The sequence below is a fragment of the Vombatus ursinus genome, unplaced genomic scaffold, assembly GCF_900497805.2.
Source record: "Vombatus ursinus unplaced genomic scaffold, bare-nosed wombat genome assembly UNPS02014951.1, whole genome shotgun sequence".
Lineage (NCBI taxonomy): Eukaryota > Metazoa > Chordata > Mammalia > Diprotodontia > Vombatidae > Vombatus > Vombatus ursinus.
In genome coordinates this window covers 2,214,867-2,242,236 of record NW_020954729.1, presented here as the reverse complement: position 1 = coordinate 2,242,236, position 27,370 = coordinate 2,214,867, and the positions used below count along the sequence as shown (strand labels likewise).

At 45.2% G+C, this 27,370-nt stretch overlaps 1 protein-coding gene across 3 annotated transcripts; it reads left to right on the top strand.

Annotated features, from left to right (window-relative positions):
- The first annotated feature begins 463 nt into the window (after nt 1-463).
- Nucleotides 464-12,061, top strand: HMGB3 (high mobility group box 3). 3 transcript variants are annotated; one of them, XM_027845070.1, is made up of 5 exons: nt 464-545; nt 3,619-3,776; nt 4,620-4,759; nt 5,979-6,153; nt 8,383-12,061. In XM_027845070.1, the coding sequence occupies exons 2-5, from the start codon at nt 3,627-3,629 to the stop codon at nt 8,521-8,523; spliced, it is 606 nt and encodes a 201-aa protein (XP_027700871.1). In that variant the 5' UTR covers nt 464-545; nt 3,619-3,626; the 3' UTR covers nt 8,524-12,061. The 3 variants fall into 3 exon arrangements, with proteins under 3 accessions (XP_027700871.1, XP_027700874.1, XP_027700872.1); XM_027845073.1 differs by lacking the exon at nt 464-545 and adding an exon at nt 791-855; XM_027845071.1 differs by lacking the exon at nt 464-545 and adding an exon at nt 2,394-2,564.
- The last annotated feature ends 15,309 nt before the right edge of the window (nt 12,062-27,370 follow it).

Genomic DNA, 27,370 nt, shown 5'->3' with positions numbered 1-27,370 from the left:
TGCGGTTCTTCGCTGTGGGTCTCCAGAGGAGAGGCTGAGCCCTGCGGAGCAAACTGAAGACTCGTGCTCTCGAAATACGCTGCCAAGGCTCCGGGTGGCCCGGGACAGCGGGTTAGGTGTGAGCTCGGTGGGACGCCCGGACGAGACAGACAAAGGGTCCTTCACCCGGAGCAGGGGCTGGGAAGCTTCGACGACAAGAGGGCTGGGGGAGTCACCACCACCACTTTTGCTCACCCTAACTTTGGTTACAGTAAGGGTTTCCTACTGATCATCACCATCTTATTCTCCATCACTCCCCTTTTAGCCTTCCATCCCAGGCGGGTTGTTCTTTTTGAATGAATGACCCAAGTGACCGGGCCCAATCAGCGCCTCCGCCTTATTAATATGCATAAGGGCCATGGCCAATGGCCGGGCGAGGAGGCTGTTTTAAACGGCGGAGCCCACTAGCCAATCAGGCGGCTCTCGTGGAGTCAGCTAGCGCGAGGTTGGGGGAGTGCTTAGCCGAGCGTCGTGCCCTGCGCTGCCCAGACTAGCGAACAATACAGGTACGTTCTACACAGCCCGCTCCCGCCGCCGCCGCCGCCGCCACCACCAACACCACCACCATCACCACCGTCACCGCCGTCACCGCCGCTGCCGCCGCCTCCCAGCCCCGCTGCTTCTGCACAACTTTCCGGCCGGCGCTGCATCGATCCCCCCTCCCTTTCCCTGCCCCCTCCCCCCTTCCTTTGCCCTCTCTTTTCCTTTTTTCTCCTCTCCGTTTCTTTTCCACGCCGCTTTGCCACTTTCCTCCCTTCCCCTCCTCAGCTCTCCTTTCTGCCTTTCTTCACTGACCGGCAAGGGGAAGAAATCCAGGTGTTTAAACTTTTAAAATTATTATTCCTATTTTCCGGGCTTCTCCTTGCAGCTTCTTCCTGTCCCCCCCCTTCTCCTGTCCCCCGCCCTTGGCAGATGCCCCGGCAGTCCGAGGCGATTTCTAGGGAAAGCTCTGCGATCCAGCTGTTTTCCGACAGCTGTAGCAGCGGTTTTCTTTAGCGCCCCGGGCTCCTAGGGTTTGCCAGCACAGGACAGGCAGCTTCTCCGGGAGGGAAGGTTCGGAGCCTAGCTTTGCGGAGTGTTCTCTAACAGGCTCGGTTTGGGGGTACGCGGGGAGGAGGGGGTGTCGATGCAGTTTTCACGCCGCCCCCCTCCCCTTTCCCCTCTGGTCAATGCGGGATAGAGTAGCGTTTGGGAGTTATTTTTCTGCCTCTAGTAATATGGCTGATGCAGTCCCTTACACCGCGACTAACTCTTCGCATGCCTTCTCTTTTTCGGGGGGTAGGACGAGCTGCCCCGGGTCTGCGAACCGGAGTCGGGGCGCCGCGCTGCCCCCAGACCTTCCCCCGGGGCGCAGTGTGGACAGCTTTGTATGGCCACCCCAGGTTGGGGTTGGGGCGCTCTGTCCCCAGGCGGGGCGGTCGGCTCGCGGGCGGAGGAAACTTAACTGTTTGCTCCAGCCAGCCGTGCGCAGTACTGGGGGCTTGGGGTGGGGGTGGGGGGTGGCGGGGAACTCTGCCGAGCCTTCTGCATTAACATGGCTGTCGCTACCGGAGCATCTGACAGGCTAAAGCTTGCGCGCTGTCGGGGCGAGTGGGGGGGGGAATGGGGACAGCCGGGGGGGGGTGCCCTCTTCCTGAGCCCGGGTTCATCCCCCCATAAGGAGAGCTCCCCCAGGCACACGCAGCTTCGCCTCCTCTTTCTCGCCTCTTCCCTCGTCCTTCTGGCCAGGTGGGAAGCCCTGAGCCCCCCGGTGGCCCCTCCGAGAGGTCCCCCCTTGCGCTCTCTTCTTGTGCTGTTGGGCATTAACATGGCTGGCGTTGGGAGAAAGCAGTCAGCAATAGGTGGGGAGTGTAGTGGCTCGCTGTCTGTGTGTAGATGTGTGCAGGGCTAGAGGGGGAGAAAAGACCTTCCAGCGGCCCGAAGGGGCCCCTATGTTTTCTCTCCCCACCCTGAAGCCCTTTCTCTGCTGGCCTTGAGCCTTTGGGGAGTCTTTGGGGGGCGATCAGGGGGCGATTTTCACTTTTTTTCTCCCTTCCCCCTGGCGCGGAAGAGTGTAATGGCTGAACAGGAGTCTTTGTTATACAGAGTATTGCGCTAGGCAGGAGGGGAGGGGGGCACCCTGCAAACCAGCGTCTGTCCCTGGAGCCCCTCATCCCCACTGCAGCAAACCCACCCAGGGGGCTGGAGGGGCGCCTCCTCTGGGGTCCTGGCGCCTGGGGGGCCCCCAGGGTGTTGGGGATCCCCAACGCTGGCGCCCCGGAGCCAGCCACCGGCCACTGGGGGTGCATGCTTGTGGCTTTGTTAGGAATAGCAGCCTCTGCTGCCTGAGTCTGAGCCTTGCACAGGCAGAGAAGCCATTTTAGCGAATGGAGCTGGAGCTGCTGCTGCTGCTGCTGCTGCTGGGGCCAGAACAGCAGCTCCCACTTCTCTCCATTCCTCAATAGCACTGAGCCTCTCTACTTCCTCAGTAAGAGCATCGGGCGAGAGCTGGCACCCGGCCCCCTTTTCAGGCGTCCTTGCTTGGGGTAAGAACACCCCAGTAGAGTAGAGGGAAGGATTTCAGGGGGACTTTCTTTCATCAAGGAGCATTTCACAAAATGGAAGATGAATTATTGGTGTCTTAGTGACCTGTTGTTTTTTTTTCTTTCTTGTTATCTCTTTTTTTCCTTTTTTCCCCTCCAAGTAGAGTTTACCGTTACTGGGTCAGGGCACATCCAGCCAGGGGAGCAGGCAGCCCCCAGCTGTTGCGGGGGGACCCACAAAGGCCCCCCCCATATTGTGCACTAATGGGAATTTTTATATGACCACCTGGGAGGGTAGGAGAGATAGATTAGGATTAGAGTTGAAGGGAGGGGTGGGTCACTACTTTTTTTAAAGGAAACTTTGAAGAAGGAATGAGCTCGAAAAATGTATATTTAATGGAGAGGCATAATGGAAAAGGAGGTGGGGGGGTGGCTCGGCAAACCAGCATTTTAAATAACTTTTCTCCCTTTAGATCAAGTGACTAACTTCGAAGCTTCTCTTATAATGTAAGGGATACTTGGGGGCTTTTACAAATAAGTTTTCTTGTAGAGAATTTTTTAAAATATGAAATGCTTTTTGGCATTAATTTAAAACCTTGCTTTCCTCTGGACCCTTTAGAAGGGGGGGAGGGGGTTGTTTTTAGAAGTTTTATTTATTCATTTATTTATTTTTGGTCTAAAGCCCAAATGGATGCTAATTTTGACCTATCTGTTAATAAGCTAGGGAGGAGATTTTTGAAGTCGAGTCAGTTTACCAAGGTGGATGATGCCACAAACACCCACCGTTTTTCTCGTTCACCAATCTTTAGAAACTTTCCGTCCTGAGTAGCAGCTCAGACTATCACAGTCCATGTCAGCAGTGATTTTCAGGTTCCCCATTCTAGCCCAACTGTTCCAGTGACTGGCTGCTGGGGTCATCCTATTTTCAGGATTGCTGCCTTCTCTTGGAATTGTTTTCTTCTTGGCAACTGAAAGAACTGACTCGCCTTTTTTGGTGGGTGTCTGTTATTTCTCCTTCCTCAGCAATGATGCATGTTTTAAAATTTATCTTTTCCAGAGTTCACCATGGCTAAAGGTGACCCCAAGAAACCGAAGGGCAAGATGTCTGCTTACGCCTTCTTTGTGCAAACTTGCCGGGAAGAGCATAAGAAGAAGAATCCAGAGGTTCCTGTCAACTTTGCAGAGTTTTCTAAAAAGTGCTCGGAGAGGTGGAAGGTACCTTTTTACATTGTTTTCCTTTAAGGCATTTAAAGAAAAAAATTTTTTAAACCAGACCTGTGTTTTCATGGTATATACTCTAGGTATGGAAACTCCCTGCACAGATACAGATAAGTTAACTCATCTGTCATTTTGTGAGGTGCCTGGGCCACTGAGGTTAGTGACTTGACCTGGAGCACTCTGCTTTAGAGGCAGGAATTGAAACAGAGTCTTCTGGACCCCAAGGCTAGGCATCTCTGTTATACTTCATTGAGGTTAGTTCTAGCTAAGAGTACATTGGGTTGCTTTAATAAATAATTTTTGCCTGCCTGACTAGGAGACTTGAAATTGACAAGCTGAGCCCCAGTGTGTAATAGATACCATCAGGAAACGTTGTTGATGGGGCCATTGGAATATTTAATCCACTCCCCCAGGTCTGTACTTCCCTTCTGCAACTGCTCCCTAGAAGGAAGAGGTTGGTGTCATATAAAGGAGCACTAAATTTGGGGTCACAAAATCTGGGTTCCAATCTTGCCATTTAGCTATAGATAATCTTGGACAAGTCATTTCTATTCCTTCTTCTCTTTCTCCCTCTATAAAATTAGGACTGTGACTAGAATACTTTGAAGGGTCCTTCCAATTCTAAATCTGTGATTTCAGCCCCTCAATTTTTTTTTTTTTTTGGCCTGGTATCAGAGACTTTCACGTTTAACCTCATCAGTTTTGTCTTTCTTTGTATCTCCAGTGATTAGCACAATCCTGGCACATAGTAAATGCTTAATGAATGCTGTTTGACTGATTAATGAATCGCCTTGGAATGGTTGTCTGGCTTTTTGAACCTGTCTCATTTCTTCTTCTTAGACTATGTCGGGGAAAGAGAAATCCAAGTTTGATGAGATGGCAAAAGCTGATAAGGTACGATATGATAGAGAAATGAAAGACTACGGACCAGCGAAAGGTGGCAAAAAGAAGAAGGATCCTAATGCACCTAAACGGCCACCGTAAGTCACTTTGGCCTTCCTGCCCTACGTTCACCAGAATTCTTAGGGTGGTTTTTTTTCCTGCTTCAATTCCATTTTATTAATGGATGATAAATGTTCACAGATCATAGGTTTAGAGCTCAAAGGAATTTAGGGGGTCATCTACCTTTTCCAACCCCGTATCTTTTCCCTTACAAATGAGGAAACTGAGACTCAGTGACTTGCCTGTGCTCACATAGCTAGTGAGTCTCAGAACTTCAACCCAGGTCTTTCTGATTCCAAATTCAGTGCTGTATCCATTATACCACACTGTTCACAATGAACTTTGAAGACCTATTTGTTTTCCTTCTTATACTTAAAAAAAATAAAGTCTGACTTCAGTTTTAGGGCCTGTAGTGGGCTGCCTGAAGCCCAGGTGAGTAGCTCAGTACTTTGGTTTGAGAGCCCTGGATTTAGAAGTCATGACCTGAGGTTTAGATAGCTCCTTGAGAGCAAAACTTTTTTTTTTTGTGTCTTTCACTCCCCTGCCACATAATAGGTCCTCAGACTCTTAGTACATTATTTAGTACCTCTGTAAACTCAGGCAAGTCACTGTTCCTCTCTGGACTTCTTAATTTTTCCATCTGTGAAATGAGGAGATTGGACTGTTGATCTTCGCAACTTTAAATCTGTGATTTTACAGAGATGGCTATTACTTAAGCCAACTCTTCTAGATTTTTATTGTTATCTTTTTACATTACCTTGCTTTTCTCCCTAGATCTTCCCCCTCCCAGGAAGCTATTTTTCATATTGAAACCATGAAATCATATTAAAGAATCAAAAGAAACATTTTTTTAAAAGAGAGAAAAATTCAGTAAAACTGAGGACCCCTTTCCCCCCCAACTCTCACCTCTGCAAAGGAGGTGTAGGGTATATGTCTTCTCATTCATGAGCCAATATTAGAGAAAGTTATACTAAGCCATTTACAAAGTTAACAAAGCGAACATTCTATGGGATTTTTTTTTTCTGGGGAACAAACTGGTGGAAAGAACCTTTTGAGAATTCTGGCACAACTTGAAGTGTTTTGGTTTTCATGCATATCTCTTGCTCACCCTGATACCTTCATGAATCCTGTGAATTGAATTATGGGGGTCCAAGAGCTCTGCAACCCAGGATGTTTTTTTGTTTTTGTTTTGTTTTTAAGGCTCAGGCTTTCATGAATGCTCATCTAAACACTAAACACGCTGACTTTTTCTCCAAGGTCTGGCTTCTTCCTGTTCTGTTCAGAATTTCGTCCCAAGATCAAGTCTACAAACCCTGGCATATCCATTGGGGATGTGGCAAAGAAGCTTGGTGAAATGTGGAACAATCTGAGTGACAATGAGAAGCAACCTTATAATAATAAGGCAGCCAAACTGAAGGAGAAATATGAGAAGGTAAGAAGCTACACGTGCGGGCCCAGGGAGAGCTTGGGCTACTCGGGTGTGGAGAAGGGCTGGCCTCGGAGTCAGGAAGACCTGGGTTCAAGTCCTGCCTGACACATTCTAGCTGGGTGATTCTGGGTCAGTCACCTGATCTCAGCGCCCTCCCAGGCAACTCTGAGACTAGGACCTACAGGTAAGTTGCCAGTCTTCATCATCTATGGAGGAAATGCCCTGTACCTGTGACATCACAGGTCAGGGCCAAAAAAAAGAGAAAGAAAAAAAAATTCTGCCAAGAAACTTCGGACGGAAGCTCCTTCAATATGTGAGAAGAGTTCCCTTGCCATAGGTCTTACCTGAACAGTGCCAGAGTCTTCACTGGTTATTGTGTAAATGGGCTTTTGTGTGTTTATGAGCAAATAGTTGAGGGCTGATCATAGATCTTTTTTTTTCTTTTTCAATTAAAAAAAGAAACGCCTAAATGTTTCACTTCCAAAAAAAAAAATCACTGCCACTTCCCAGTGACTCTCCTCTGTCCCCTTCTCCAAACCTCATAGAACCTCCAAAACATTGGGCAAGTCTGATAACGTACACTGTATCCTCCATCTTTCTGCTGATAGGAGGGAAGCAGTCTTTTGATAGAATCTGGGACAAAATTGGGCATTTTGGGGGCATTTTCTTGGTCTACCTTAGTAGCTTGGTGTAATGGATAGGGCACTGGACTGGGAGTCAGGAAGACCGGAGTCAAATCCAACCTTAGACACTTACTGGCTGTGTGACCCTGGGCAAGTCAGTTAATCTCTGTGTCTCGGTTTCCTCATCTGTAAAATGAGGGGTGTTGGATTGTGGACCTTTAAGGTTCCTTCAGCTCTTAAATATGTGATCCTGTCTCTTGCCTTCTATCAAATAGTTCACTGAAGCCACAGTCACTACATGGTTGACCTCATAAGATCTTTAAAGGAAACTTGTATTTAGATTTTGTGGGATTCCTTCCTCCTTCCTTTACCCCTCCCCTTTTTTGTAAATGCTGTATAGCCAGGGATTTACTAGGTACACTAGCTGTTCACACACCTGGTGAGCGGCTTTGGTTTTGCCGTGTTCTGAAAAAGAGATCAAGTATATTTTAATATTTGTAAGCTCCCTACAGTTAAAATAGAAATCTGGGCAAATAAAAAAATTGAAAGGCTAAATGAAATTCATAGCTACAGACAGTGCCATGAACAGGCGGAGAGATCAAAGCAAGTATGGGGTGAGGGTGGGGGTGCTTATACCCAAAGATTGACCGCAGCAACCCATGGAGGCTTTTCCCTAAAAAGGGGAGAAGGGAAGGAGTATGCCCACTTCCTCTGCCCACCATGAAATCCTAGCTGCTTTTGAAGTATTGAGAAGTCATCTTCAATATCCTTATAAAAATTATTGCTATCTTTTGTCTTTCATATTGTCTTCATCTCTAATGAGAGACAGTATGGTGTAGTAGTAGATAGCTGGCTTAAAGAAGGAAGACCTGGGTTCAAGTTCTGTCTCTGATCCATGCTTGTGTGTGACCCTGGGCAAGTCTCATTAACCTGTGTCCCAGGCAACTCTCTTAAAGATGAAAAACTGAAGAGGAGGCACCAGCCTGCTTTGGTAGAGGGAGCCCCCTCACCTGGGGGTTCCTTATACCAATGAAAGTATAGGTCTAGTTTCTATTCCTATCCCGTTCCATTCCCAGAGAGACATCCATTTTTACCAAAGAATAAGAAGAAATGGGGGGTTGGGGGGGAAAGGCAGTGTAGCCAAACTAACCCATCAAGTATATACAATGTTCAACACTCTTAGTCTTTCTTCCTGCCCCCCCACCCCCTGCAAAGAAGGAAAGGAGGTGTATCCTTCAGTAACCCTTTAACAAGCAAATCAGTTTATTGTAGCGCTTGCCTTTTTCTTTTTCCTCTAAGGCTATTGGGCACAACTGTCGTTTTTTTCTCCTACTCCCAGATTGTTTATAGCCTAAGGGGTTTGGTGTAGTGGAATAAGCCCTGGATTAGAGGCCTGAGACTTGGCTTGGGCTCCATTGTGGTGTAACCTTGGGCATACCCCTTAGCTCCTGTGAGCATGTGAGTTTGGGGCTGGGGGTTGATCTGACTCACTGACCTCTAAGGTCCAGGCCATCTCGGACGCTCCTTACCCACACACACTTGGATGAAAGTAAGACCACTGGTGGTGAGCTTGTCAATTTCAATGGCGCCCCCTCTCTGCTCCTTCTAGGATGTCGCAGATTATAAGTCGAAAGGGAAGTTCGATGGGGCAAAGGGGGCGGCTAAAGCTGCCCGGAAAAAGGTAGAGGAGGAAGACGAGGAGGACGAGGAAGACGAGGAGGAGGAGGAGGATGAAGAAGATGACGAATGAAACTGTACCATATTCTGTCTCCATGTGAATACCATAGAGTAGGGGAAACACCTTTAAATGAAACACCTCTCCTTTGTGATGGTGTCGATTGCCCTCATTAGGTTTAATTGGCTTCTGATCACATAGCTTCTCAAACGTGCTTCTAGATAGACATTGTAACTGGTTTACATGAAGTAGCCATGGGTATCTCGGAGCACCCAGAAACTGTATCAAAGCTGTTGTACATAATTCCAAACATTTTTAAAAATGAAAAGGCGTTCTCGTGTTCTCCTCACTCTGTGCACTTTTGTTGTTGGTGTAAAACAAAAGCATTTACAAATGTTAATTCAGGCATTTTTTTTTAATTTGTAAGGTGGTGTTTAACTATATGGTTATTGGCTAGAAAATTCTGGGTTATAAACTGTACATATCTATAGTTTGTAAAAACAACAAAAAATCCCCACACCCCTAGACAGATTCTTGGGGTCCAGGCTTGAAGGGGGCATGAGGTTCGTCTGCCTTTCTTAGGGGGCTGCAACCCAAAGCCTACACTGTGAGGGTAGATTGCAGGTACACTGCATTGGGTGTCCATTTAGCTTAAAAGTTGTCTTTCTGTATATATAGTGAAATAGCACCCAGCTCCCGTTCTTAGGTGTCACAAGGGGGGTGGGGGTCAGCTGGCATGAGAAAAGTGTCTGGATTTTTGGTTTTCTTTTTAGTTGAAGTGCAGTAGTTTTAAATTGAAATTGTAGAGTCCTGCCTTGTATCAGTCAAACAGAAAGCCAGGGCAGTGATGCAAGGAAAGGGAAAAAAAAAAGTGTTCTTAAACACAATTTGGAACGTTTGGGGTTTTTTTTTTTTGTATGTTTAGAATGCTTAAATGTCTTTTGAAGCAAAATAAACAGTATTACACTTTTAAAAACTGTACTTGACACCATTCAAAATTTCTGGGTTTGAAGCAGACTTAACAGCCCAAAACAAAACAGTACTTTGGAAGACCCATAACCCTATGAGTCTGGTAGCGATAGATCAGACATTTCCTAGTTGTCTCATCCCCCACCCCTGTTTAAAAAAATAAAACCAAACCTGAGCATTGATGGAGTTCAAGGGAGTGTCTACTTTAAGCTACTCTGTCATTTATATTGTTGATATATGAGTAGCATTAAGATGGTATGCAAGTCTATGCTTACTTGGATAGGGTAGACGAGTGAAAAAGGGACCATTCCTGGACTCTCCTGCCTGTAAGTTAAAGCTTTCAGAAATATCGAAAAGCAGGCAGTAAGGTTTTAGGCTAATTCCACTGAACAGGTTTTGACTTTTTCCCCCTTCTCTGGTTTAAGTTGGGTATGCATTTGCTATATGTACTAAAATGTGCCTTTTTTAAAAAAAAAAAAAATTTTTTTTTTTTTTTTTTTTTTTTTAGTACTGCTTCAAATTTGCTTTGGGGGTTCCTTCCCACTTCCCCTCCCCTCAGTTTTGGTCTAGTACTCAAGTTTTTGTCCAGAAACTTCTCAGCTCTGCCAAGTCATAGAGGAGGGATGGCATAGCTGAACACTGGGTTCTGGGAGGAAGCTCCAGGTCAGCTACCACTTACAGAAAGGGCAATTATGGCCACTAAGTGAGGGTTGTGGCATGACACCCCCCCCATGTAGGTGGGGGTACTTCAGACTTATGAGGGAGACCCTGCAGCATGTTTGTCCCTCAATTGGAATGTCTTCCCTCTCATTCTCTTCTAATCATTAAAAATATGTAGAAAATCAAAGTTGATTTGGGGGTTAGTTGAGTGGGGAGATGGCCCATATGTACTGAAGTGTTTTGAGAACGGTGATGGACAATGTTAGTGTCTGGAAAGAGGTGGAATTCTTGTGGTTTAGGGCACTATAGTCCAGCAGATGGGGTTAAATTGGAAGTGTTCATCCGATGTGTTCTATTTGTATGGAGGGAACCCTTCTCACGGGAGAGTCTTAAACAACATTTTTAAGCTTTCCAAGGTGTGATCGGGGGTCACTTTTCAGGAAAACTGTAAGTCAGGGCATAGAGGTGTGGCCTGTTTTCTGTGGTCCTGTGTCCCCTGCCCCCCCCCCCCCAGGTCCTTTATTCTGAAATTGGTCAAATGGTCTTTTGTTGATGGTTTTTCCTTTGTGCTGGGGCAGTATTTCCCTATATCCTCAATTCTGGTAAAGGCTTAGGGTTGTTTTGTCTTGTGAACATGAGCCTTTCTGACCAGTGGGGTCACCTGTGGAGCCTCTTTAACAGTTAGAAAACAGTCTGTGTTAAATTCAGATCTCAGGCCATTAAGGGGTTTGGGTGCCAAGTGCATGGTTAGAGGCATATCCTTTAGCCCTCCTTTTTATCTTTGCCAACTCCTCCCTCTTTTTTTTTTTCTTCTCACAGATAATTGAGCTCCAAGGGTTGGCATCTAGGGCTAAAGAAGGCACTAGTCCCTTGTTTCCCCCATGTACCACAGTTCCATTTCCATGCCTGACTTAAACTCATCCCAAGGTACAAGTCTCAGGAGTAGACAAAGTCAAGGGGATAGTGTCCACAGGCAGTCTTTTGGAAATGGGACATGGGGCCTGGGCCAGCTTGGCACAAGGTGTCCTCTCCTGGTGGGCATTTCAACATGTCTCGTTTCACATCTGAGCAGTAGCTAGTTTGAAGGCTAGCCAGGGCCTCTCTGCCTTGCCCTGTGATTTGTGCTTCAGTCTTGTTTACTGAGTATTTGCCTAGGCATCGTGTACCAGCAAGTTCCCCATGTGCCCATTGGGGCTGCAGGGTGAGGAGGCTGGACTAGATGACCCAGCCCTCCCAACTCTGAATCCTTTGATCCTGTTTTTGACTGTTCCCCTTGTCCTTGAGTTGTCATGTTAGGCTGTAAACTACAAGCCTCTTGGGGGGTGTTCAGGGCAGAAGGGTGGCATGCCAGTAAAGGGCATCCGAATGTAACACTCACTTAAGTTGGGTTCATTCCCTCCCCTTTCCCACCCTAGGTTTTGGGAAATCTCACTGTGAACTGGTATTTTAGGAAGCGTGTTGAGGGGTTCTGAAGACCAGCAGGACAATAAATTTAAAAAAGAAGGCAGAACCTGAGTAGTGGCTGTTGGGATGGGGGCTTGCTAATTAGATTTCTTCAAAATTGAAGCTAGTTTAGGCATTAAGGAAAAACATTTGCTTAGCAGAGGAACATTCTTCTATTGCCTGATCCCATTAGGACTGGGGCTGTGTTTTGTAAAGCCTTGATTGGGGGTGGAGCTAGGTCTGATTGTTTTTTGCAATGCCAACCTGTCTATACATACTTCAAACACTTTAGTCTCTACTACTCTTTCCCCATTTTTCTTCTCTCACCTCCTTCCCTTTCTCTTTTTACTTTCCTCTCAATGAGGTCTGATCTTTGGGGGAAAACAAACACTCAAAAAAACCTGGGCTTAATGTAGCAACTGTTGTCAAAGTGTCTCTCCCATGTTTATGTTCTTGTCAAAAAGTGTATCTATCTAGGGACCTTTTTGGATGCATTCATTTTCTGTAATAAAGTTTATTAATCAGTCTTCCCAAAAAGAAATCTGTTTAAGTGAGTGTGCCACGGGGAACACGGGTGGTGGTTTGACAGCCTGGACTTTAGGTACTGACTTACCAGGACTCTGGAATTGGGGGAGAGGGTGATTAATTAAGGTTTTTGAAAAATATGTGACTCAACATAATGAAATGGAAGATGGTACAGTTGAGCAGAGACACAATTGAAAAAGCTAACAGACTTTGAAATCGACTGCTGGCTCAATGAGGGTGCTATCACATGGCCAATTGGAAACAGTGAAGAATGCAGAACCCTTGCTTTAAGAGGGGGTGTGTGTGTGTCCCCGATCAGACTTGCTTTCCTGATGTACTTATGTCACTGAAAGTCAGGGTTTAGGATTCTTCAATGCTCACCCCCCTCAAAAAAGACAGGTGAACTCTGGGGCCTTGGCATTAGATCGAGCTGGGCCGTGGGCAAAAGGGCTAGGTGGGTGGGAAGACTTATGTGTTCTTTGTGTGCACCTCCCCTACCCCAAGGGGAAAACCTTTTTTCCATAGCAGGATTTGAATCCAGGCCTTCCTAACTCCAAGCCAGCTCTTTATCCTCTAACCCATGCTTCCTCTCTAGAATTAGACTTCATTTTGGACTTCTAAAGAGCAAGTTAACTATACCATAAGGCTGGAATTCCATGGGGGCTTTCAGCTTGTCTAGTTCAACCACATTTTTGTATAGAGCAAGGATTTAGAAAAGGGTGGGCTTTGAATGACTGGGGAAGGGGACAGGAGGTAGGACTTTTTCGTGAGAGAGGAGGGGAATGGGATGGGGTCGGGGCAATGGCGGGGAGGGAACCCTCTGTCTATCCATTCCTTCTGTTGAGACAGGCAGGGTTAACTTACATCTGACATGAAGCTCAGTGACCATTCCATGGGAAGTCATACTCAAAAGAACCTAGGGGAAGGAGACCTATACAGGTACTCATCTAATTTTAAAGTTAGACTTTGAACAGTTTCAAACCCTGTTAAACGAAGAGGTAGATAAGGAATAGGATCATAGATGTAGGGTTGGAAAGGATTTCAGAAGTCATTTGGAAAAGGAGGTATATGTAGGAGCCAAGGAGCAGAGGCAGGGAGGGTGAGAAAAGCCAAAAGAAAGCCAAGCTGGTCTGCAGTAAAGTTACTTAACTAGTTTTTTTTGGATTTTGGGCTAATGCTGTTATTAGTTCTTATCAATATCCTTTGAAATACAAACTGAAGAAGCCATTTAGAACCCTTATTATTCCCATTTTACAGCTGAGGAAACTGAGGCAGGCAGAGGTTAAAGACTTTCCCAGGGTCCCACTGCTAGTTAAATGTCTATGGTCAAATTTGAACTGGGGTTTCCTTACTCCAGCAATAACAGATACAATGTACTGAGACTTCCTTAAAGCTCAAATGCTACTTTCCCACTCTGAGAGGTGAAGAGGGAGTGTATTCCAAGAATGGGGAAGAGGGAAGGCACCCAGTGCAAAGGGGTAGAGATGGGAGGTGAGCATGTGAGTCAGTATGGCTGGACCATAGAGGGCATGGATATCTTTGTCCATCAGCAGTGATGTCTATGAGAACTGAGGAGATCACTAAACTAACGGGGAAGAAGAAGCGAGGGTCTAGGACAAAAGTCTTGTCAGGCACCCCTGAAGTTACTGGGCATGACCTGGACGATGATCCAGAAAAGGAGACCAACCAAAAGAAAGCGGTGTCATGGAAACCTAGAGAGAAGAAAGTATCAAGGAGAAGAGGGTGATCAGTAGTGTTATAGGCTATGGAGAATTCAAGTAAGATGAGGTTTGAGTGAGGGCTGTTATGTGGAATATTGTTCTGCTTAGCCCCGGAGGGTAGAACTAGCAGGGATGGGTGGAAGTTACTGTGAGGCTGGTGTAAGGAACAAACTTTCTAACATTGAGAGGACTCCTGGTCAGGTGAAGCTGCCAGAGCTCCCTTCCAGCTCCAGGCTGTGCCAGTTGAAGGCGGGATTGCATTCCTCATCCTGTCTTCTTCCCTGTCCTGCCCATAGCTTGTTTTCTTCCTGCTTGTCATTGCTTGCCTCTGCCTCACTGTCTTTCTTTGTAAAGCCTCATCCTGGTCCTGCTTCAGTTTGGAAGGCCTTTACTTGAAACCATTTCCCCAAAGAAACAAGATTATAAATGGTGGTCAGGTTCCCAGGCACCCACTGAGTCCATAGTGTAGCTCAATGCGAGTAAGTTGATTTACTGACACTTGGCCACCATATACAAGTGATTCTGGTGGGGGAAAACAGCCCCAGATCTGGCTAAGGAGCCTCCCAATGCAGTCCTGACTGCTAGGTCCTCAAACCCAAGGGACAGCATCCAAGGGAGCCATGTTCTTTCTGGATGTAGGGTAGGGATTGGATCCAAGGCTGCAACTTCTATGGGGGAAAAAGGAGGTGGATCCTGGCCTGGGAATCCATTCCAACATAAGAGCTGTTTGTAATTGGGCATTTCAAGTTGAATATAATTTTGAAACATGGCTGGACTTGGCATAAGGAGAGGTGAGCTGCAGTCCCTGTTTGGTACTAACCCACTGTATGATCTAGGACAAATGACATTGCCTCTCTGGGCCTCAGGGTCATCACCTGCAAAATGAGAGTTAGAGAATCAATAGATTTAGGGCTAGAAGGGGCCTCTGAGATGATCTAGGCCAACTCCCTCACCTTACAGCTGAGGAAACATGAAAAGAGAGAGATGACTTGCCCAAGGTCATGTGGGTAATAGATGGTCTCTGTAAAGTCCAATGCGCTCTAGAGATGGTGTAGCTCTTGGCTTTCTGTGATTTTCCTTTTTCTCGGGGGCTGTTACAGCTTCCTGGGTATTTGTGTGGGTTAACTTTGAAGGGAGTGGACTGTTTGCATGTGTGTGGTCCTAAGCCTGGTACAGGGCAACCGTGGGGCAGAATGTTAAGAGGCAGTGGGAGCAGGCAGACAGGTTGAAAAATGGGCCTCACTGGCAAGAACTAGACGTCCCATTCAGCTTGCTGATTGGAGCTGTGAGCACATCACTTTGTTTCTCTGGTCTCCTCTGTATGATCATCATCATCTAGCTGATGGGTATTTAAGGTTTGTAAAGTGCTTTACACAAATAATCTCTCAATCTAGCCTTTTAAAATGGGGGTGGCATCATGTGTTTTCACATCAGGTGGTTGTAAAGAGAAAAAATGAGATGAGATAAAGCACTTTGCAAACCAGAAAACACTAAGCTTGTGTTTTCATACTAGCAATTAAATTTTTCTTTTTTAAAAAAATCCTTGCCAGGTATGGGGGGACTCACACATTGGTAATCTGCAACTGGTGAGGCTGAGGCTAGTGGATCCTTTGAGGAGGAAAGGAATAAATAATGGTATACGGCCTACAGTGCTAGGCTAAGTACTATACAATTATCTCATTTAATCCTCATTAACAAACAGAGGTGCCGCTGTCATGGGGATGTCAGCTGGCCTAATGGAAAGAAGGTTGTATGGGGTGGCCCTGGCCCCTGGAACCCTATTCCTTTATCTTCTTCCTTCACCTTTCGTTTCCTTGATAATGAAAGAAAATTTAAAAAATCCCACCACTAAAAAAAAAAATGGGGAAACTAGGTGGCACAGTGGATAGAGCACCAACCTTGGAGTCAGGAGGACCCGAGTTCAAATGTGGCCTCAAACATTTGACACTAGCTGTGTGACCCCGGGCAAGTCACTTAACCCTGATTGCCTCACCAAAAAGCAAAAAATATCCCCATTTTACAGTTGAGGAAATTGAGGTAGGCAGAGGTTAAGTGACTTGCCCCGGGCCACACAGCTAGTAAGTGTCTCAGGCTGGATTTGAATTCAATTGACCACATTGTATCCATTGTACCACCCAGATGATTGAGCTTGGGGGTTTCTGATTTGCAATAGGATTAAAGCTGCTCAGGTACTCCTGTTAAACCAGCACTAAAATGGTGAGCTCCTGGGAACAGGAGGCCACCAGGCTGTCTAAAGAGGAGCCAACCAACCACAGTGGAAATGGGGCAGGTCCTCCATGCCCTTCCCAAGTAGGGATCGGGCTCCCATGAGTGGCACTTTGAGTTTGGATGAGATATGGAAACCCAGTCTCAAAAGAACCAAAAACCAAATAACCCCCCCACCCCAAACATCCCTGTGAGCTCCCTAGACTCAGGGCTCCAGCATGAGGTCTTGTATAAATCCCCACCTCCTCCCAATATGTAGGTATCTACATACTTATATGTTCTGTTTAGAGAGAACTTTTGGGATATGAACTTACTTTAGGGTTCAAAGAGGCCTCGGAAGCTTAAACAGTATTCTCCTTTATGACATAACTCCAAGTTATCTGGCCCCTGCTTGACCTCTAGGGGAGGGGAATCTACTTGTCTTTCCAGGTGCTCATCCCACTTGGGGACAGCTCTAAATTATTTCCATTGATCTTCCTCTGCCACTTCTTTCTGCTGTTCTCAGTTCTTCCTTCTGAGGCTAAGCAGAACTCAGCCTCAGTTTCCTTATCTGTAAAATGGGGATAATAGCACCTACCTCATGGAGTTGCTAAATTAAATAACATTAAAGCACTTTGCATAACTTGTCACCAAATAAATGCTAATTATTTCATTTGGGCATCTGCCATCATGATCCTCATTTTATAGATGAGTAAAGTGCCGTTAAGTCCCATGCTTGCATTTTAGCCTCTAGTTGCCTGGTAGTGACAAAGGAATGTCTCAATAAGAAAAGCTGATCAATTTGACATGGGGATCCTGAGGGATCAAGTTTCAAGGCATAGCCACAGTAGAATGGAAGGGAAACGTGGAGGTGATCTGGGGCACGGAGGATGTGCATGATGGCTCATGTTCTGCAAGGGAACGGTTACCTAGAGAGTTGTACAAGCATTGATTGAAGTGGCTTCAGGGTGGGACACATTGTCCTGGGTACTTTGGGAGGTACCAAAGCTAAGAGAAGATTTGGCTTTACCTTTATACAGCTTATGGGCAAATGGACTTCAGTTCCAATTCCCAAGAGATTTTGTAAAAGTAGTAACAAAAATGTCTTCTTTGTTTCCATGTGGCTCTCAGAACTCTTTTGCATCTGTGCTTTTGATTCATTTTATCATTGTTTATATACATTGTTTATATACTTAAGAGTCAATGTTACAAACTCTAAAGCACTATCTAAATGAAAACTGTTATTAGGACCTACCCAGTTTCTCACTAGTTGCATGTTATAGAAGCCTCTTCTGGAAGTGTGGACATTATGGGAAACTAACCCTGTCCACTCTGAAGGCTAGTGGCCAGAAAAATATTAGGCCACTTTCCAAGCCCCCTTTTGATTCATCTCAGTAATGGGCAACAGAGAGCAACTTCATCCCTTAGAAAGAAAAAGGAATGATAAACTTAATGTGATTTTTATTAAGTCACTTCTTAGCCTAATCTATTAAATGGTCTGGAAAGAATACTGGATTCCCAGTGAGAAGAACAGGGTTCAAATCCTGCCTCTCAGCAAGCCTCTTGAGACTCAGGCAAATCTCTAGGATATATCTCAGAGGATCTGGATTCTGTCAGTGAGCTGAAAAGCATTGATTGGCACCTACTGGAGATACATAAGGCAATAGACTCAAGCACCCTCTCAAGGAGCTCACGCATGCACATATGCAAACTTAAGCACAAACAAGATACAAGCAGAATAAATTGGAGATCAGCAAGAGAAAAGTAGACTGGAAAGGTGTGTGTATGGGGGTCAGCCTATGAAGGGCTTTGGATGCCAAGCCAAAGACTTCCTGTTTGCTCCTGGAAGTGATTGAGGGCCTCTGGAATCAACTAAACGTGGTCAGACTTGTTCTTTGTCAGTCGAGTGGAGGATGGACCAGGGTCAGAAGCAGACATCTGAGAGGTGCCGTAGAGTCACTATGCCTTAGTAACAGATTGCATTTTGTTGTGAGCCTAGGTATCTGGGAGGATGGTGGTGCCCTCAACAGTTAACAGGGAGGTGGGGAAAAGGAAGATGAGTTCAGTTTTAGACATATCAAGTTGCTGAAGCTGTCTTTAAGATATCCATTTGGCAGTTTCTTATGCATATTCCATTGCATTCACTCCCTTCAGTTTGTCCAAGCCTTAGATACATGCTGCCTCATTTTAAGGTTTTATAGAGGGCAAGTGACTAGCCCAAGGCTGCCTGACCTAGTGGCCCAAAAAAGGCCAAAGTTCAAAACTGTCTCTCTACCAAAAAGAGACGAGGGTACCATTTCTGGTTGTTTTTTGATTCAATTTGATTTCATGGCCAATAGGCCACGAGTCAGTTCCTTGGGATACAAAGACAAACCCTGGGTTAGTCCAAGGAAGTGCACAAAAAGTATATTCAGTTATCAATGATAATTTTAAGATGGGAACTACAACACTAATCTTATTGGTGGGTGGGGGAAGAGTGGAAAAGCTCATCTAGGAAAGACAAAGCTCTGCTTTGAAGGAAGCCAGCGATTCTGCTAATCTGGGAGAGGTGGAATTCCATAGCAGCTCTTAAGGCCAGGATAACTCGGGACACTTAAGTATTCTGGAGCAGAGACACTTTGGATGCGGGAATTTCACCATGGACCAGTGACTTTGGCCCTGGATATAAAAAAGAATAAACATTTTAGCTTCTACATTTACTTGTTTTCTTGCATTTTTACATATGCATTATGTCCCAAGAGACCAGAAACTCCCCAAAATGTTTTGTTTGGCTCAGATGTGTTGAAGTTGCCCAGCTCTTCCCAGGCTAGTTTGGTTTTGGCTTTGGATGACAAACACATTTCACTAATAAAAACCTTCCTTTTCCTATTCTCCAATCTTCTAGATTTAAAAACATGCATCTAGATATGACAAAAGTGACCCCAGTCCATATTTTAAGAGGATACTTTTCCTTGTACTTTTTAAGACCTTGAAATCTGCAAGCTTGTTGATCTGACAGTCCTCACAGCAAGATGGTTTCAGGTCACCAACTTACACACAAGTCTGATAACGGGAAACGTTAGCAGAAGATACAAAGTTGGGCTGGCTATTGGAAATAGGAAGTCCTTTAAAGTCTAAAAAACCTTTCCAGTCTTCCTGTTTATCACTTCCTTCCAAACACTACACACATTGGCCTATTTTACACATTTTATTCCATCTCTCATCCTTTGCACTGGCATGCCCCTTGGAATGTGCTCCCTAGTCTCAAATCCCTGACTTTCTTCATGTCTCATCTTACTTTCTAAGAGAGGCCTTTCCTGGCCCTTCCCTTTCAGCTGCAATGCCCTAATCCAAGGTTACCTTTAGTCTGCTAGGAAACTCTTGGTTCTTGCTTATTGCACCCAATAGGATATGAGCTCCTTGAAGACTGCTTGGGTCTTTCTTTGAATTCCAAGTGCTTAGCATGGTGCCTGGCACTCAATAAATTCTTGTTGATTGATTGGTTTCTGGTTTTGGGAAGCATTGTATTTCATTTACTTTGAACAGTCTGTGATAATACTATCACATATATGAATTCTCCTTCTATTTATGGAAGCCTCCCCAAGCCTCCATGCCTAAAGTTTTTTCAAAAAGTGGGTACTTGGATGCTATGTCCAATCTTTGGGAGTTAGTCACTTGCCACTAGGATGTTAAGCAAGATGCTACATACATCTCTTAGAAGATCCTGCCAGGCTTCATGCTGTAGTCTATACTCAGTTGATACCATATAGAATGGGATATTTCCATATACATAGGACAGATATGAGGATTGCAACTGAAACTATCCATCTGACTTTTGAAATATAAATTCAACCTGTAGCTTTCAAAGCTGTCCAGCTTGTCTATACTTCCTTCCACCATTCTAGTTCTCTTCTCTGCACTAAAAAAAAAAAAATGCCCCAATAACTTTTCCTTTCTTTTCTTACTACTTTCCCTTTTCTGTCCTTTTTTGCTACCCTGTGGGAACTCTTTAACTATTAATTTGTTAATTATTAGTCACCTTCACTTCACTATGACTTAGCCCAAAAGACTGGAAGTGTTGGGGGGCTGCCTTGAGGAATTGCTTGACTGTTGTCATCACCAAGATGCCACCACTCTACTTTGCATATTGGAGAAGATAACTAGAATTGCAGTTAGGAGAATTAGGGACCTAGTTTGTGGGACCATGGCAAGGCCCTGAGGCCTTTCTCCAGTAAATGGGATCAACAGTATTTGCACTGCTTATCTCATAGGGTGGTTGCTTGGAAAGTGTCATATATACATACATATACATATATGTATATATGATGCCCCCATCTCTTTTTCTCATCCTTCTGGCCCCATTTGTGTGACCCCTGGGATACTTTCCTCTCACGGAAGTCATTGGAAGTCGTTTATATATATGTGTATATAAATATATAAAAATATACACACACACACACACCTACCCCTTTTCCATTAGAGGGAACTGAGGCCCAGAAGGGTTAGGTAAATTGGTTATAATTGTTAGTACTACCCACTTATTTTGCATCTTAGGAAACTTGAGGCCCTGATAAGTTAGGCAACTTGGTCTTAGTTATTACAAATGAGGAAATGGAGGCCCAGAGGAGTCAGGCAACTTATTTATTATTCTCATATTGATTCTACTCATATTGATAGGAAAACTGAGGCTTTAAGAGAGTAAATAACTAGTAAGTGGCCAAGGAGATATTTGAACCCAGATTACATACTTACAACTCTAGAGTTCTTCCCATTACACTCTTAGAAATTTTAGATCGTCAGTAAGCAATTACTAAGCACCTACAAACCTGTAAGACAAGAGGTAGCCCATGCTCTCAGAGAGCTGACAGCATAATGGCGGAAGACAATATGCAACTAAGTACAAACAAGGAGAAATTGGAGCTCGGCAACAGAAGCAAGGCATTAAAGAGCATTAGGAAACCCTCCTTTGAAGGGGAAGAGTTTTAGCTGAGATTTGAAGGAGACAGATCTGTTGGGAGGCAGAAAGAAATGAGGTGGGTGAGTATTCCAGGGAAGGGGGGGCAATCAATGAGAATGAGAGAGAGACAGAGATTTTCAAATCTGCAGTTTAGGAAGACTAACAGCTGAATGAAGGTTGGAGTGGAGTGAAGAGAGACAGAAGACCAGAAGGCTATTGCGATAGTCCAGGTGTGAGGTGATTTTGAGGCCTGTACCAGAGTCCAAGGAGAAACATGTTATGAAGGTAGAATCCACAGGCAGCAGATTTGGGGGGTGGAAACAGAGTGTGGAGAATGATATCGAGATTTGTGAGCTTAGATAATTGGGAGGGTGGTGGGACCCTTTAGTAGTAATTAGGCAAGTTCAGAAAGAGTTGGGTTTGGGAGAAAGATGACTGTACAGCAGATACTGTCTTGCCACTTACTACTTGTGGTCCCAGGCATTCCTTTGGAAATGCCTGCCATGGATAGGATCCTTCCTTTATAATGTACAGCATTTTGAAATATTTATTAATACTATGTTAGTATTTATTAGTTAACAATATCTTAGTTATTATTTATATAGCATTTAAGACTTCTGAACTTAAACCCCAAACAGATGAGTATTTCCACACTGAAGAACACAACAGGGTTGCATATGAAACTAAAATTCCGTTTCATACCACTTCCTTTTTTGAAAAAATATGTAATAAATTTTAAGATGTTACTTTCAAAACTATCCTGCTTGTCTGTGATTCCTTCTGAACTTCATTTGATTCTATTCATTTGGAACAACGTGGCCTATCATTGATACATTTGGGCATCATTGTTCTTGGCCCCCTTCCCTCCCAAGCCCTTCCCCCAATTAAGAAAACCAAGATGGGAAAAAACCAACCTTTTTGAACAAATATGAATTGTCGTTGTTTAAAGCGTTCTACTGGTTCTGCTCGAATCAGTTCACACCACCCAGCATTCATTTCCTTATGGTGCAATAATACTCCATTACATTCCTATAGAATTTGCTCAACCCCTCCCCAATTGATGGCCCTTAGATTTCACTTGTTTGCTTTTGTTTTTCTCCCTTTTAATTCTATTTTTAAAATTTTTTTCTTTTTGCTCATGTCCTGACACCTCTCCCTCATCCCTGCTTGTTTCCCTGTTGAGTACATTGGGACTTCTAAGCCAAACAGCGAGTGTGTGAGAGTGTGTGTGTGTTTACACAAGTCTTTGTCTGCTTCAGATCAGTGTGACTTAAAGAAGGCAAGACTTGAACACAGGTCTTCCTGACTCCAAGGTTAGAGAGTTCTTCTAGTACTGTCCCTCCCTCCTGGTTTTCCCCTTTTTGCCCCAGCCTTTCCTCTTCTCCCATCTCTCTTTCTCATCATTTTGGCCCCATTTGTGTGACCCCTGGGATGCTTTTCTCCAGTGGAAGTCCTAGCAATGGCCCTGGCCTCTCCTCACTGGTCTCTGGAGCATCCTGGTTCTGCCCAGTGAGACTCTACCCTAAGATGGCAGGTCCTGGAGAAGTGGAAGAATGTTTTTTCATGTTACAGAATCCTCATACAGTAAGCTGTTGGTATGCAGTGTGCAACACTCGGTCTGACGGTGAGAAACTTTCCTATGGTGTAGACCAAGACAGGCAGCCTCAGTGATGGAAGCCAAGGGATGGGGATGAGAACCCTTATTGGAGACCCTTAACAGGCCAGGCTCTCCCAGCAGCTAAGGTGGAGAGTCCTTTACTTGGCTGCTATTGGCCACATGGTGATTCTTCTAGACCCACCAAATGTCAGAACTGGCCTTGGGGCAGATCATGTCCAGTCCAACCTGCTCATTTTACAGAAGAGGGAAAATGAGGCCACAAAGAGGGAAGGGACTGGTCCAGCGTCATATAAGCAGTAAAAATGGGGCCAAAATCTACAACTATGAATATAGAATCCCAGCATGTCAGAGCCAGAAGGGACCTTAGAGGCCATGTAATCTAACCTCCTCATTTTCTAGCAACCTAGAGGGGAAGGGAGTTGCATCTAAGTTATGCAGCTGAGCTGCGACTCATCTAACAGGTCTCTAGCTGACTGCCTCAGTGCTCTCTGTCTTAGTTTTGGAGTGTATATGTTCTTGGGAATTCTCTTACCAAAAGAACGGAGCTCCCCTGTGATCCATCTTTCATATGGTTGCTGAAGTGCTATTCTGGAAGCATAGGTCCAACCATGTCACTCACCTGTTCAAGAACCTTCCGTGGCTCCTTATTACTCAACACTCAAATGAAACTGGGATCTCATTGACTCAGATGTTCCCACCAATAGTTGGAGCTTGTATCCACCCATACCAGCCCATTCCATGCAATTCTTATCCATGCAACAGGGGGTCCACCCAATGTGCTTTTGGGGGGGGGAGGCGGCTTCCTCAATTTCTCCTGACATCACAAGGGTACCAGTGAGCTAGCTCATCACGTGATTAAATATTCATACACCCACAACCCCCACACATACTCTGTGAACTAGTGACATTGGCTTCCTTACTGTTCCTCAAGCAAGATAGTCTATCTCAGGATTCAGAGTATTCTTGATGGCTGGCCCACCCCCCTCTCCCCCTTTTCCTCTTCTCTCAAGGCCCAGTTAAAATCTCACCTTGTGGAAAAAGCCATTCCTGATTCCTCTTAATCAACAGGAAGGGAGGGGTGAATTAAGAGGAATCAGGAAAATTATTTCCAATTTATCTTGCCTTTTTTTTTGGATGAGGCAGTTGGGGTTAAGTGACTTGCCCAAGGTCACACAACTAGTTAAGTGTCAAGTGTCTGAGGCCGGATTTGAACTCAGGTCCTCCTGACTCCAAGGCCGGAGCTTTATCCACTGCACCACCTAGCTGCCTCTCCAATTTATCTTAATATACAGCTTGTATGGTTGTTTGTGTCACTACTCCATTAGTCTATGAGTTCCTTTAAGAGCAGGGACTGTCTTTTACCTTTCTTTGTATCTCGAATGCCTGGCACATAGTAGGTGCTTCATAAAAGTTTACTCACTGTCTGTCTCTCAACCTAGAACAGAAACTCCTTGAGGGAGGGGTCTGTTTTCCAGTTTGTCCCTAGCATGGCACCTGGTAGAAACAGGAGCTTAACAAATGTTGGGTGAATTGAAATGAACTGTCTGGCAGAAGTCAAGCTGAGCAGGTTCACCGTGAAGGGCTTCTCAAGGTGGAGGACACGGGCATGCTTCTCCTCCCAATCCCACCTTTCTGCTCCCTGTAAGCTCCATTCCCAAGTCTTTCCTAAGAAATCCTATCTGCCCTGGAGAGAATCTTCTGAAGGGGCCTAGCCTGGCCCAGCACTGCCCAAAATAGCCTGGCTGGAAGCTGGGAGGTGCTGGCTGCTGTAGCCCCAGTAATCCTGGCTTAGCTACCTGAGCCAAACCACTTGATGTCCCTCCTTTAGGATTAAGTTGATTGGTTTGACAGAGAAAGTGACTGGGCCAAGCACAGGCTTCATTGGAGCATCGAAACCTGAGCTGGAAGGGTACACGCAAACTCATAGGCAGACCCTCTCCAGGCCACTCAGGGACAATGTCAAGAAACATTTATAAATCACCTACTAAGTACTAGGCACTGTGCTAAGCACTGGTGATGAATGTTGTTCAGTCGTTTCAGTTGTGTGGACTCTTTGTGACCCCATTTGAGGTTTTCCTGGCAAAGATACTAGAATGGTTTGCCATTTCCTTCTCCAGCTGATTTCACAGATGAGGAACAAACAGGGCTAAGTTGACTTGCCCAAGGTCACACAGCTAGTATGTGTCAGAGGCCTGATCTGAACTCAGGAAGATGAGTCTTCCTGATTCCAAACTGCCTAGCTGCCCACTTGGGATGATAGTAATATGAAAGACAGTCCCTGCCCTCAAGAAGCTTAGGATCTAACAGAGGAAGACAACATACCAATGACAACTGAAAAGGGTGGGAGAAGAGAAGTTCAAAGGAGTCCAGATTGGGTGAGGCGATCTGAGGATGGGCAATTCTGCCAGGGCTCTGAGCTGGGGGGGGGGGGGGGGGCGGCGTGGCACACGCATGGCTTAGCTAATCACTCTGGGTGGTTGCCATGCTATGGTTCACTTGGGGATGTGTGTGTAGAAGGGCCAGGGGTTCTGACTTCTCTGCCCCTGGTAGCCGGGGTAGGATGTGACAGCATACTCACTCACGCGGTGGCTGCTGAGGTGCCCCGTTGGTGCTCACAGCTGCTGGTTCTTTCCTCTCTGGTTTATCACATCTACCCCAAGGGTGTTAGACTTGGAATAAGCAAATCTGGCTTCTAGTGCTGGCATTTATCAGCAGTCTTCATGGATATGAAGGGCCTTCCTGTAGAGGAAGTAGGTGAGAACTGTTCTGCTTGGCCTCAGGGGGCACCCCTAGGAGCCATGGAAAGAAGTGGCTAATGTGGTACAGTGGATAGAGCACTAGCTCTAAAGGCAGATGACCTGGCTTCAAATCCAGGCTGTTCCTAGTTGGCCGACTTTGAGAAGGTCTTTAACCTCTCTGGACTCAGCTTCTTCATCTGCTGGACTAGATGTGTCCTGGATCCATTCTAGCAGATCTGGGATCCTCTAAACCAGGGGTGAGGAATCTGCAGCCCTGAGGCCACATGTGGCCCTCTAGGTCCTCAAGTGCAGCCCTTTGACTGAATCCACACTTCACAGAACAAATCCCCTCAATAAAAGGATTTGTTCTGGAAAACTTGGGACTCAGTCAAAAGGCCACACCCAAGGACCTAGAAGGCCACTGCAAGTTCTCTACCCCTGTTCTAAACCCTGTAGAGAGGAGTTAAGAGATGTAGGGAGGCCCATTTCAGCTTGATCTAAGGAGAAACTATAGACCCATTTCACTAAAGAATACTGAAGCAAACATTTTAAAATATAATTGTAGCAACAGGGATAGGGAGCAGAGCTGGGATTTCACTGGTATAGGAAACTCCCAGGTGAGAAAACTTTCTCTACCAGTGCAGTACCTTCTCTGTAGCTTATAATTATCTTAACAGTAATAACTAACATTTACATTTGCAAGGCAGATTAGTTCATTTGAACATCACAACAAACCTGTGAGGCAGCTTCTTTTGGGATTAGTATCCCTGTTTTACAGATGAGGCAAGTGAGGCTCAGAGAGGTTAAGTGATTTTCTCAGGGTCACACAGCTAGTGTATATATCAAGCAGGATATGAACCCAGGCCTCTCTGACTCCAAGGAAAGCATTTTGTTCAATATGTTATACTGCCTCTTGAGATTACAGCAATAGACCATGATTCACCATGATCGAGTTGGATTTCCTCTAGGGATGCAAAGAGGTTTCTGTTAGTAAAATAATTAGGACAATTAATCATATAAACAACAACAAAAAAATCTCACCACAGGATTATATCAATAGATAAAGAAAAGTCTGCAGTGGAATGCAGCATTCTTTTCTGTTAAAGACTCTGAGAAGCAGAGACATGAAAGGATCCTTCTAAACTTAAATGTGATCAAAAATAGAATGTAATCTCATCGAGAACAGGGACTATTTGATTTTTCTTTGTAGCCTCACCATTTAACACAGTGCCTGGCACATAGTAGGTGCTTATTTATTTGAACTGAAGGAATCTCTTTGCAGTTTTTCTTGAAGATATCTCAGGGATGAGATCCTCCCTTCTTCCCAGGACAGCTCAGTCCCCTCCTAGAAAGAAAGCTCCCACAGAGGAGCAGAATCACATGACTAGCATTTTTCAGGCCACAGGTGACTGATGGAAGGTGACTAGACCTCTTGCCCTGGCTTTCTCAGTGACAGGCCAGAGTTTTGTCCACATGGAAAGCGTAAATTCACACACAGGAATGAGTTATTCACAACTGCAGGATTTTGTTCTAAAGAACAATTAAAAATGAAAATTACTTTAGCCAGGCAAATACATTGAGGGCATGATTAAAGGATCAAGGGGGATTGGGGGCCCCAGAGACATCAATCAACCCTTTTCACGTGACCGACAGAAGAGGAAACAGACACAGAGAGCAGAAGGGGTTTTTGCTCCAGACACCCCAGCCATTATGTCAGAGCTGGTACTAAACTTCAGATTCCCTGACCTTTCTACTAATTTTCTCTTTCTCCAGTACCAGTGTCCCTGGTAAATGCCAACACTGCCATACTCATCTCCAGGTTCTGCTTGAGGATTCCTCCTTTTGCTGCTTAAGGCATCTCAAATTCCAATCTCATCATGCAAGGTGCCAGGGAGCAGCCAGAATCTAGATGAAGGCCAGTGGCAGCCCAAGTGGCAGGCAGCCCAAAGGCCATGTGACTCTTTGGGCAATGCAGTGGTAGAACCGCCTTCAACCCATCCCCATCAATAAGCATTCATTAAGCACTGTACCAAAATGAAACCCCTCCCACACTCAAGGAGATGACATTCACCTTTGGAAGGAGACACAATATCTACATGTACTATCA